Genomic DNA, 13,488 nt, shown 5'->3' on the forward strand with positions numbered 1-13,488 from the left:
GGTCCCTCTTCAAACCCCTACCTCTTCCACCCCTCTATCCATTCCTGCCAGACCTTTCCCTTCCTACTTCAGTCTCTTAACTCCCTACAGTCACTTGAACTTTGGGACCCCTCCTCCCATCAGGGGCTCTCAAGAGACTGAGGGAACCCTAAAAGCAACCACCTGAGACTAGAAGAGAAAAAAAAACTAATTAGAAATAGACTGGACATTGAACCTTTAAATTCTTGAGTCTCCTTTTCCAGTAGAGCCAGCCCTTCTACCCTATCTGAGAAGATTAACCCTACTTTGCCTGAAGCACTTTCCGTGGCTTCCCCTGAGGTACTTGCCTTGACAGGCATTGCCAATTCCCTTAAGAGCCTATGCTCACCACCCTTCTTTGCTTTTAGACATATAACTGGACTCAAGTCAAAGCAGGTCCCAAAAGGTGAAGTACAAAGAATGACCCATGAGGATGTGTGTACACCAAAACTGCACGATTCATTTAATTTATGCAGACAAATCTAAAGACTATACATGGATATGGATATCAAGGGTGTATGATAAAGGTGGAAGAAACAAAAAGTTGGATCAGGCTGAATTGATTGATATGGGCCCACTAAGCAGAGATTCTGAATTTGATATTGCTGCTGGAGGGGTTAGAAAGGGCTCTAACAGTTTGGTTGGCTGGTTGGCTAAACATGGACCAAAAGGTGGCCTACGCTAAATGAAGTTGAAATGCCAGAACTGCCTGGGTACTCTGCAGAGGAAGGTATCCAAAGAATTGGACTGTTGGAGGGGATTTATCATGTGAGACCTGTCCATCTACTCTGGGAGGGTCCAGAGGACACACCTGTCACCACTGTGAGAAACAAATTTTTAAGGGGAGCCCGAGCATCCTTGAAGAGCTCTGAGTGCTCTTGTCTGTAGGCTGGAACTTACAGTGGGAACTGCAGCCTCTGAGTAGGGAAACCAAAGTGCAATGGGGGTAGCTGGATCCTGGGGTGGCAGGGGTTAAAGGGAGGTACTTAATCGCCAAATGCAAGGTGAACATGGCTACCACAGTGGACAGCAGAGTCAAAGCAACAATCAGAATAGTCTGATTCACAGAGACCTATGGCACTGGCTAGTTGATCATGGTGTCCTGAGAAAAGAAACAGATAGGCAGTCTACACAATAATAAGTTGATCTGTATAAGTAGAGGAGTTCTAGGTCAAGTGAACAAAACTCTAACTCGAATCATAAAAGCACAAAGTCACAGCCCTTCAACCAATTCCCAGACTTGAGCCTATTTACAGACTCAGACCCAGAACCCCTTGAATGAAGGGGAAGCCAGGTTCCCTTAGGGAAGGACTCTGGTACACTGCCAAAAACGTATACTATGAAATCTTTCTCCCAGTGTTCCCCAAAGGGACCTACGGCCTTTTATCAAGATAACTATGTATTGGGAAAAAAGAATAATCAGACATTTTGGGAATTACTGGACACTGGCTCTGAACTGCCACTAATTCCAGGAGACCCCAAACACCATTATGGTCCACCAGTCAGCATAGGAGCTTACGAAGTGTAGTGGTTAATGGAGTTTTAGTTGAGGTCCATCTCACAGTGTGTCCAGTGGGTCCCTGAACCTGTCCTGTGGTTATTTCCCCAGTTCCTGAATACATAATTGGAAGGACATATTCAGCAACTGGCAGAATCCCCATATTAGTTCCCTGACCTGTGGAATGAGGGCTACTATGGTGGGAAAGGCCAAGTGGAAGCCACTAGAGCTGCCTCTGCCTAGGAAAATAGTAAACCAAAAGCAATACCACATTCCTGGAGGGATTGTGGAAATCAATGCTACCATCAGGGATATGAGGGATGCAGGGATGGTGATTCCCACCACATCCCCATTCACCTTGCCTATTTGGCCTGTGCAGAAAATAGATGGATTTTGAAGAGTGACAGATTACTGTAAACATCACCAAGTGGTGACTCTAATTACACTTGCTCTTCAAGATGTGGTTTCATTGCTTGAGCAAATTAACACATTCCCTGGTACCCTATGCAGCTATTGATCTGGCAAATGTTTTTTTGTGATACTTGTTAGTAAAGACCACTAGAAGCAGTTTGTTTTTGGCTGGCAAGGCCAGCTATACACCTGTACTGTCCTACCTCAGAGGTATATCAACTCTCCAAACCTATGTCATTATTTAGTCTGCAGGCATCTTGATCACCTTTCCTTTCCACAAGATATCACACTGGTCCATGACATTAATGAGATAATGCTGATTGGACCTAGTGAGCAAGAAGCAGCAACTACGCTAGACTTACGGGTAAGATATTTACATATCAGAGAGTGGGAAGTAAATCTGAAAAAAAATTTAAGGGCCTTACACCTCAGGGAAATTTCTAGGGGTCCAGTGGTATAGAGCATGTTGAGATATCCCTTCTAAGGTGAAGCAAAAATTGTTGTATCTGGCCCCTCCTATAAGAAAAAAAGAAAAGGCACAATGCTTACTGGGCCTCTTTGGATTTTGGAGGTAACACATTCCTGATTTGGGTAAAGCTACTCTGGCCCATTTATCAAGTTATCCAAAAAGTAGCTAGTTTTCAGTGGGGACCAGAACAAGAGAAGACTCTACAACAGATCCAGGCTGCTGTGCAAGCTGCTCTGCTGCTTGGACCGTATGATCCAGCAGATCCAATGGTGCCTGAAGTGACAATGGCAGACAGGATGCTGTTTGGAGCCTTTGGCAATCCCCTCTAGGTGAATCACAGTGCAGATCTTTAGGATTTGGGAGCAAAGTCCTGCCATCCTCTAGTAGTGGATAACTACTCTCTTTTCGAGAAATAATTTTTGGCTTGCTATTGGGCCAGAATTTACTCTCCCACTGAATTTAGGCATATTAGTTAGTGGAGAAGAAACTTAACAAGGATTCCCTCAGTAACAGCAAGAGAACATGGAAGAGCCCAGTGCTAAACCTCTGCCCCACAGTGGGGGTGCTGGAAATGTGGCATAGAGAAGACCCCAACTGCTGCTCATAGCACCCAAGTCCTTCTGATTGAGGCCCAGCCTGATGATGGTATGAGGCCAGCAGCAGGCTCTGGTGCACTGGGCCTGGGCGTTATTGGGGCCATGTTGCTTGAGAATGTACCCCAAAGTGGGTAGTAAACTTCATCTACTAAGGCTAAATACCTGCACAAAATTGATAGTTAACAAGAACCATAAGGGAAAGTTAAAAAGATATATATATTTGGTCTTCATCACCTGATATGGTTTGGATCTGTGTCCCCTATAAGTCTCATGTCAAATTGTAATCCCCAATGTTGGAGATGGGGCCTGGTGGGAGGTGACTGGATCATGGTGGTGGATTTCTCATGAATAGTTTAGCACCATCCCCTTGGTGCTGTTCTCATGATAGTGAGTGAGTTTTCATGAGATCTGGTTGTTTAAAGGTATGCAACATCTCCCCCTCACTCTTGCTCTTGCTCCCACCATGTAATATGCTTGCTTCCCCTTTGCCTTCCGCCATGATTGGAAGCTTCCTGAGGCCTCCTCAGAAGCAGGAGCCACTGTGCTTCCTTTACAGCCTGCAGAACCATGAGCGAATTAAATCTCTTTTCTTTATAAATTACCCAGTCTCAGGCATTTCTTTATAGCAATGTGAGAACAAACGGACTAATACATGGTGTAACTAATACGTGGTGTAACCTCAGATCAGACATGATAACCCTGCAATCTTGGCCCTGCCCCCTCAGCCCTGAAAACAAAGAGAAGGCCCTGTTCTCTGAAACTAATGAGGCAATGGGTCCCCCCATCTCCCCAGCCTGTGCCTTCAGGGCCTGTGGTGGCAGCTGCAGCCCTACTAGCTTCTGAACTATCCTCAAAGTCATTCTTCCCTTTTCTTGAAGGATGACACATGTTCACAGTCAAAATAGCTTTACCATCACATTTCCTGCTTATAGAATCCCAGAAGTCCAACAGCCTTCCTTCATTTTCTCCTGTCTCTGTCCCCTTCAGTCCAACCTGGAAGCATTTCTAGTGAGACAGTTGATTGGATTCACAAGTCACACACCTAATCTCTTTAGTAACTGGTTGTCCAGACACACCCTTGGTGTTCTTTCCAGAGTACACTTTCTGAATTTTTGCCATATGGATAGGCTGAAAATTTTCCACATCTTCAAGTTCTGGTACCTTTTTCCTAACAATTCTTTCTTCAATTTATCTCTTTCTTCTCACATTTTACTATAAGCAGCACAGAGAAACCAGGCTGTGCTTTCAACACTGCTTAGAAATCTCCTCAGCTAAATATTCACGTTCATCACATACGAGTTCTACTTTTCACCCAACAGAACGCAATTCAGCCATGTTCTCTGATACTTTATAACAAGGATCGCTTTTCTTCCAGTTTGCAATAATATGTTCCTTATTTCTATCTGAGATCTCACTAAAAGTACCTTTAACATTCGTGTTTCTACCAATAGTCTCGTTAAGGCAATCTAGGCTTTTTCTGTCAAGCATATCAAAACCTAGCCCTTAGCTCCAGCCTCTACCCGTTACCCAATTCCAAAGCCACTTTCACATTTTTAAGGTATTTATCACAGCCACACCCCATTTCCAAGTGTAAAACTCTGTATTAGTTTCCTAGGGCTGTTATAACAAAGTACCACAAACTAGGGGGCTCAAAACAACAGAAATTTATTGTCTCACAGTTCTGGAGGCCGGAACTCCAAAACCACGGTGTTAGCAGGGCCATACTCTCTTGAAGGTGCTAGGGAAGGAACTGTTCCAGGCCTCTCTTAGCTTCTGGTGGCCTCAAGTGTTTCTTGGCTTACAGATGTATCATTCTAGTCACATTCCATCTTCTCCCTGTGTATCTTCATATTGTCTTCCCTCTGTGTGTGTGTGTGTGTGTGTGTGTATACATGTGCACGCACGCGCGTATGTGTCTGTGTCCAGTTTTCTCCTTTTTATAAGGACACCAATTATATTAGATTAAAGCCCACCCTAATGATCTCATTTTAGCTTGATTACTTCTGTAAAGACTCTATTTCCAAATAAGGTCACATTCTGGGGGGCTGGGGTATTAGGATTTCAACATATTTTATTTGGGGGACACAATTTTACCCATAACAGGCTCCTCACAACTTCACAGGATGGTTGTCCTTACCCACTGAGAGCAGGTGGCTGTAGTTCTCCAACATTACATCCTGGTACAGGCGTCTTTGAGTAGAGTCCAGTTGCTGCCACTCCTCTCTACTGAAGTCCACAGTCACATCCTCAAATGACACTGATACCTGTAACAACACAATCTTGTTCAAGGCAACATGATCAACACTGGAGGATGGAGAGAAAACAGATAGGAAGTTCTTTTTGATACTTTTTCATCATAATATACGATATGGTATGCCCATTAAATACTTAGTTTATATATACACACATATGTAATATTGTGTAGAATATAAAAATCTAATCATAAATTTCTGCTATTTATTATGCATGACATTTACTCTTCCATTTATTAAAAATTATAATTTTTAGTAAGGATTTGACCTTGATCTTATTTTGTTGCTCATTTTTATGAGAAATTTGTGCTCTATAACTTGTAGAAGGAAGCACATATATCCCTTCCATCCCAATTTTTAAAAATTTCACATAGCTCCCTCTCCTGTTGCTTTCATTTACTCTTCAAAAATATGGCCTCTTTCTCTTGATGCCCTTTTATTGCTCATTTCTAATTTAATTCCGTCATGGTCAGAAAGTATACTCTGTATGATTTCAACATATGGTCTATCTAGGATAATGGTCCATGTCTCCCTGAAAAGAATATATATTTGGCTATTGATGGCTGTATTGTTCTGTAATATAAAAACAAGTTGGTTGAGTGTTGTTGAAATTTCCTGTTGCATCACTGATTTGTTTTCTACTTGTTTAATCACTTATTTGTCAAGATTTTGGTAAAAACTGACAAATGTTAAAGTTTATATGGCTATGCAAAGGACCCAGAATAGCCAAAAGCAAGAAAAAGTATGAAGGATTTATACCCCCTAATGTTAAGATTTACTGTAAAGCTACAGTAATACAGGCAGTATGGGACAATGTATGCACAGACAGATATACCATTAGAACAGAATAAAGTCCAGAAACAGACCCACACATGTACGGAAAATTGTTTTTTGACAAAAGTGCCAATGTGATTCAATGGGCAAAAGTGAAGTCTTTTCAACAAATTGTGTTGGAAGAGATAGATATCAGTATTAGGAAAAAAGCATAAACCTTGACCCACCCCTCACACCATATACAAAAATTAACAAAAATTAAGTTTCAGTATGACTGCATTGCTTTTATCAGACCAACCTTCATACACATAACAACTATAAACTCTGAACAAAAAATATTTTAAAAACTATCTAAAGATACTAAGGAGCAACCCAAGTCAGGCATCTATGGGAGGAGAGCTGACACTTAGAAGAGAGGCTGGCACTTTAGCTTGTGAATAGGCCCAGTCAGTGCCATGTGGGGTAACTAAAATTCCAAGAGAAGTGGTACATGCTTGTGGTGCCGACTACTTGGGAGGCTGAGGCGGGAAGACTGATTAAACCTGAGAGGTCAAGGCTCAGTGAGCTATGATTGTGCCACTGCACTCCAGCCCGGGTGACAGAATGAGACCCTGTCTCAAAAAAAAAAAAGAGAGAGACAGAAAAAAGAGAAGAAAACCACCAGTGTTATTGACTTGAAGAATTGAAGGGGAGTTCTGCAGTCATCACTACCATTGGAAAATCAAAGGGGAATCCAGAAAGGCATTAAAAGAGAGAAGGGTGCCTAAATTCTGTGAATGAACTCTGCCCAGATTCAGCTGATTGACCAGCTGAATGAACTGGAATTTGAGCTACCACATACCACAGAGAAAACATTTCCTAGTTTGAGTCTAGCCAAGTTAAGTGCTCCCTACACAAAGCAAAACAAAAATATCAACAATAGTCAGAGGAATTAAACAGAATCAAGCATCTCTAATATATGTTTCACAACAAAGATACAATCCAAAACAATTCAACAGAGAAAGAGACAGAAAGGTGTGGAGAGAAAGGGAAGAGGCTCAAGAGAAAATGCACTCAGAGACTGACCTGAAGTGATCCAGATGCTGGAATTAGCAGAAAAGCACTTTAAACCAGTTAGTTATAATTATGCTCAAAAATATACAAATATGTTCATAATGAATGATTAAATAGGATAGGCCAACTAAGAAATATAAACTATTGAAAAAAACTGAAAAATACAATCTGAAACCAAAAAGTTCACTGGATGGGCTTGACAGAAGAATAGAGGTAACTGAAGAAAGACGTAATTAACTTAAACATAGACCAACAGAAATTATCCAATCTGAAAAGCAGAGAGAACAAAATTGAAAATAAAAACAAACAGAGTCTCAGGGATAATGCTATGGTTTCAATGTTTGTTATCGCTCCAAAATTCATGTTGAAACTTAATCCCAACACAACAGTATTAAGAGGTATGGCCTTTGGGAGGTATTTAGGTCATGAGGGCTCTTGAATGGGTTAGTGTTCTTTTAAAAGGGCTGGAGGGAACTAGCTACATCCTTCCTTTTTGACCTTCCACACTTTCCACCATGTGAGGACACAGAATTCACCCCCTCTGGAGGACACAGCAACAAGGCGCCATCTTGGAAGCAGTGAGCAGCCCTCACTGGACACCTAAGCTGCTGGTGCCTTTATCTTGGACTTCTCAGCCTCCAGAACTGTGAGAAATAAATTTCTATTGTTTATAAGATACCAAATCTCAGGAATGTTGTTACAGTAGGACAAACAAATTAAAACAGATGAGTAAGACAAAAATCAAAAGAGCTAACATACATGCAATTTAAGACCCAGAAGGAGAGAAGGGCAGAAAAGGTATTTTTAAAAATAATGTGCAGAAATTCCTCAAATTTGGTGAAAGACATACACTTATAGATTCAATAAGTTTTGCAAATTCCAAACAGAATAATCCACATAAAACCATTCCTAGGAGCATCATAGTCAAACTATTGAGAACCAAAGAAGACAAGATTTTAAAAGCAGCCAGAAAAGCCAAAAACAAACAAAAAATCCCCCCAAATATTACATACAGAGAAATGGTGATTCAAGTGACCACTTATTGCTCAACAGAAGAAGTGGAGGCTAAAACACAGTTGGATGGTACTTTTAAAATGCTGAAGAAAGTAAAGTATTACCTGGCTGGTTAAATGTTAGGAGTTATTTGATTAGGTCTCAAGGCCTAGGAATAATTCTTCATGGCTTTTGACTCCACACAAGATGGTGGGTTCTTGGCACCACCATCTGAGTCATCCTTCCTTTTTCATGAAAGGCAACAAAAGAGTTTGCTCAACCTGCTTCCTGCCAGAAGAATTTTGGGGGGCCAACATATTTTTCCATTTTTTATTGTTTATATCCCTTTCAGTCCAAAGTGGTAGTATTTCTGCTAATATAGTTTGCTCTAAAATTTTATTTTCTGTGAATCTCACTGGGTTCACACCATTAGACAAAAGCTATACACTCATAGCTCTCTCTGAAATTTAAGATTTCTCTAACATTCTCCTTAAAATCTTTTCCAGCCTCCACCAACTTCTCAGTTTGAAGGACATTCCTACATTTTCAGGCTGCCCCATTCCCAGTACCAAAATCTGTGTTACTTATCTATTTGATGCATAGCAAATCACTCTAAAACTTAGTAAGTTAAAACAACTGAATCACTCAGCACAACAGCCTGCAAGAAACTGAATCTTACCAACAATCACTTGAGTAAGCTTGGAAGTGGATCCTTCCCTAGTCAGTCTTCAAGATGAATGCAGCCCCAGCCAACATGGACTGCAGCCTTGTGAGAGACCCTGAGTGAGAGGATCCATGTAAGCCACACCTGGATTCCTGACCTACAGAAACTGTGAGGTAATAGATGAGGGCAGCTCACAACATGGCAGCTTCCTTCATCAGAGCAAGCGAGAAGAGCCAGAGAGAGTATGCCAGCAAGGTATCTTACAATCTCTTTTTTTTTTTTTGATGAAGTCTCACTCTGTCGCCCAGGCTGGAGTGCAGTGGCATGATCTCAGCTCACTGCAACCTCCACCTCCCTGGTTTAGGCAATTCTCTGCCTCAGCCACCCGAGCAGCTGGGATTACAGGCGCCCACCACCACGCCTGGCTAATTTTTGTATTTTTAGTAGAGACAGGGTTTCTCCATCTTGGCCAGGCTGATCTTGAACTCCTGACCTCATGATCCACCTGCCTCGGCCTCCCAAAGTACTGAGATTACACCACGCCCAGCCACAATCTCTTATAACCTAACCTCAGAAGGGCCATCCCATCACTTTTGCCATATTCTATTTATTAGAAGCAAGTCACTAGGTCCAGCCCACACATAAAGGGAAGTGGATTACACAAGGGCGTGAATACTGAGTAGTGGGGATCACTGAGAGCCATTTTAGAAGGCTGCTTACTACAGTGTATCAAAATTTGTGAGAAGCAGATAAAAGACAAATTTAGAAGGAAAGTTATAGCTTTAAACACTTATATTACAAAAGTCTAAATCAGTGTCCTCAAATTTACCCTCAAGGAGCCATTAGCTAATAGAAAATGAAGGATCAAATAAACCTAAAGGAAGTAAAAGAAAGGAATTACTAAAGAACAGAAATAGAAAACAAATCATAGAAAAAGTTAACAAAAAATTAACTTGAGCTAGATTATAGACCTAAACATGAAAGCTGAAACTAAAAATGCCCTAGAAGGAAATGTAAGAGGTTATCTTTGCAACCTTGACGTAAGCATGGATTTCTTGACATAGTACAAAAAGCCCCAGCCATAAAAGAAAATCTTCAAAAACTGGACCTTATCAAAATTAAAACTTCTGCTCATCGAAAGACGCTATTGAGAAAATGAAAAGTCAAGCCACAGACTGGGAGAAAATATTTACAATACATATACAAAACACCCATATTAAGAATGTAGAAAGAACTCCTAGAAAGTAGTAAGAAAAAGACACACAGCCCAATTTTTTTTAATGAGCAAAATACTTGAGCAGACACAAAACAGATATACAAATGGCCAATAAAGCACATGAAAAGATGTTCACCATCATTAGTTGTAAGGGAAATGCAATTTAAGCTATATTGAGAAAGCACTAGACACTCACTAGAAAAGCTAAAATTAAAAAGAAACTCAAAAATTGCTGGTAGGAATGTAAAACCAAGCCATCACTTTGGAAACTTGTTTGACAATTTCTTTTTTTTTTTTTTTTGAGACAGAGTCTTGCTCTGTCACCCAGGCTGGAGGCAGTGGTGTGATCTTGGCTCACTGCAACCTCTGCCTCCCAGGTTCAAGGGATTCTCATGCCTCAGCCTCCCTAGTAGCTGGGATTACAGGCGTGTGCCACCACACCCGGCTAATTTTTGTATTTTTAGTAGAGACAGAGTTTCGCCATGTTGGCCAGGCTGGTTTTGAACTCCTGGCCTCAAGTGATCTGCCCACCTCAGCCTCCCAAAGTATTGGGATTACAGGCCTGAGCCACTGTGCCAGAACTTGTTTGACAGTTTCTAATAAAGTTAAACATATACCTACCATATAATTTAGCAATTCCATTTCTTAGTAGTTACTAAAAAGAAATGAAAACATACATCCTCAGAAAACTTCTATAAGAATGCCCATAGCAGGCTTGATTCATGATAATCAGAAACTAGACACATTCTAAATGTTCATCAACACATGAATGTCTACACAAATTGTGGTGTCTTCATACAATGGAATACTCAGCAACAAAAAAGGAAAAATCCACGGATAGACACAACAACCTGGAAAAATCTCAAAAGCATTATGCTATTTTACAAACAGAAGCCAAACACTGAAGTCAGACACAGATGGTTTGATTCCATTACAAAGACAGGACAATCAAGAATTTTAATCTACAGGGATTTAAAACCTTAACAATGGTTGTTGCCTCAAGGGGAGAATACTGACTGGTCAAGAGGGAACTTTCTATATTTTAATTTGTATGCTGGCCACATGGGTGTGTATATACACACACATATATGTATGTATATACACATACATATATGTGTGTATATGGGTGTGTATATATATGTATATATATATATACACACACATATACTTGTCAAAACTCATCAAACTATACATTTAAGATCTGGGCAATTCAGTATATTTCCAATATAACTCAATTTCAAAAACCACAAAAAACAAAAGGGCATGTTAGAAACATATTCAAGGGGCTGGGTGTGGTAGCTCATGCCTATAATCCCAGCACTTTGGGAGATCACTTGAGGCCAGAATCTCAAGACTAGGCTGGGCAACACAGTGAGACCCCATCTCTTTAAAAAAATTAAAAATTAGCCAGGCATGGTGGTATACACCTGTAGTCCCAGTTGCTTGGAAGGCTGAGGAGGGAGGATCGTTTGAGCCCAGGAGTTTGAGGTTACAGTGATCTATGGATGCACCACTGCACTCCAGCCTGAGTAACAGAGTGAGACCCTGACTCTAAAACTAAAATAAAATAAAATAAAATAAATATATTGAAATACATTCAGGGTACACTGTGGGCCCCAAATAGAAAACAGTCAATTCTACTGGGGATACAAGTTTAGGTTCCATATAGTTGGTGCAGTTTAAACTGACTCTTGGGGAAAAAAATTAATTGAAAAGATAAGTGGGGGAAATACTTTCCAGAAGAGACAAGGAAAATAGTGTGGAAACAGGAAAATACATGGTGAATTAAGTAAAGAGCAAACAGCTCTGTAAAAAAGAGAGAAGACTATTTATATGTCAGTCCTGTGGTTTGAATATTTGTCCCCTCTGTCACAGGTAAGCAGCAACTATGTGGGGATGGTAGCACAGGGGTAAGAAGAATTTACCAAGACAGTTGTAGGTGAAGAAAGGCAGATTTATTAGAGAAAGTGGAAAATATGTTGCAAGGGTGCAATGGGCAGACCAGCAAGAGAGGAGCTAACTGCAAGGAAAGAAAGGCTTGCTGGGGATTTTATAAAATGGTGTTTATGATGTATGCTGAAGAGGGCTTTGTGCAGTACTGATAACACCAGCTGAAGGTCTGGTGATAGTTGGGCATAGGAAAATTGTGAGCTATTTGTGCAGGAGGACTATGTGTCCTGGACCATGAAGAAAGGCAGACTTGTAGCTTATCTGCTTTCTCTTTTTGCTTTCCTTCAGTCCCACTAGCCCAACTCCTTTTCCCTAATTAGGACTCCACACCCTCCAAAATGGATTAGTCCATTCATAGATTAATAGGTTATCACAGGAATGGAACTTGTGGCTTTATAAGAAGAGGAAGAGAGACCTGAGCTAGCACACTCAGTCCCCTCACCATGTGATACCCTGCACCATCTCAGGACCCTGCAGAGTCCCCACCAATGAGAAGGCCCTCACCAGATGTGGTCCCTTGACCTAGGATTTCTCAACCTCCATAACTATAAGAAATAAATTCCTTTTCTTTATAAATTACCCAGTTTCAGGTATTCTGTTATAAGCAACAGAAAATGGAAGAAAGACAATTAGGGAGGTGATTATGAGAAAAACATTCAGGTAAGTATGCTGGAGTCTGATCATGGAAATAGCAGGAATTCTTTTAAGTAACAGTTTGCCAATGAAGTGTTTTATATATCAAGAAAGAGGTATTACTGAGTTTTGTATTAAAATTATTATCCCACCCACAATTACTTCATTTCAGGGTACACAAATAGTTGATTTTGGAAATTTATTCTTTACAGAAGAATTCCAGCTGAGAAATGCTAATAAAAGCAATGATCACGAGGCCAGGTGCAGTGACTCATGCCTATAATTCCAGCACTTTGGGAGGCCAAGGTGGGCAGATCGCTTCAGCCCAGGCATTTGAGACCAGCCTGGGCAACATGGAAAAACCCCGTCTGTACAAAAAATACAAAAAATTAACCACGCATGGTAGCGCACACCTGGGAGGCTGAGGTGGGAGAATAACCTGAGCTTGGGAGGTCGAGGCTGCAATGAGCTGTGATGCATCACTGCACTCCAGCCTGGATGACAGAGTGAGACCTTGTCTCAAAAGAAAGCACTGATCATCAATGGCTGCTGAAACCACGGAGTGAAAGACTGCAGAAATTTTATAATGTATGGACCAGGCTGAGAACCCCTGAACACACAGACATACTTAGGTATTATGTGCCTCCTGGAGGGATGAATTAGCAAGTGTGTTCAACACCACCTATGAAGTATTCTTGCCAAAAAAAATTAAATCTGAATTGATCAAGCCTCTAGATTCATCAGTTCATATTAAAATAAAGATACAAGAACACGTTAAATAGCACCACAAGAATACAATTAGCCAATTCCAAAATGTGGGACATAGCACAGGGCAAATGGCCCAGTTTCTTCAACAAATAAATAGCAAGGAGAAAAACGAGAGAGGAGAATCTGGGAGATTTGCCATAGATTAAAAGGGACTTGAGAGGCTGCTGGGAGATGGCTCTCCACAGGTCTCTGC

At 40.9% G+C, this 13,488-nt stretch overlaps 1 protein-coding gene across 3 annotated transcripts in view; it reads right to left on the reverse strand.

Annotated features, from left to right (window-relative positions):
- The window catches only part of ZNF81 (zinc finger protein 81), a 97,876-nt gene that overhangs the window by 26,796 nt on the left and 57,592 nt on the right, over positions 1-13,488 (reverse strand). For 2 of the 3 annotated variants that reach the window (XM_030807341.1, XM_030807342.1), the window contains one exon: positions 5,130-5,256. In XM_030807341.1, the coding sequence (XP_030663201.1) occupies positions 5,130-5,256 (127 nt within the window). Of the gene's footprint in view, positions 1-5,129; positions 5,257-8,743; positions 8,811-13,488 lie in introns of those variants that run through there. The other variant, XM_030807343.1, reaches the window with a different exon arrangement.

The sequence above is a fragment of the Nomascus leucogenys genome, chromosome X (assembly GCF_006542625.1).
Source record: "Nomascus leucogenys isolate Asia chromosome X, Asia_NLE_v1, whole genome shotgun sequence".
In the NCBI taxonomy this organism is placed as follows: Eukaryota; Metazoa; Chordata; class Mammalia; order Primates; family Hylobatidae; genus Nomascus; species Nomascus leucogenys.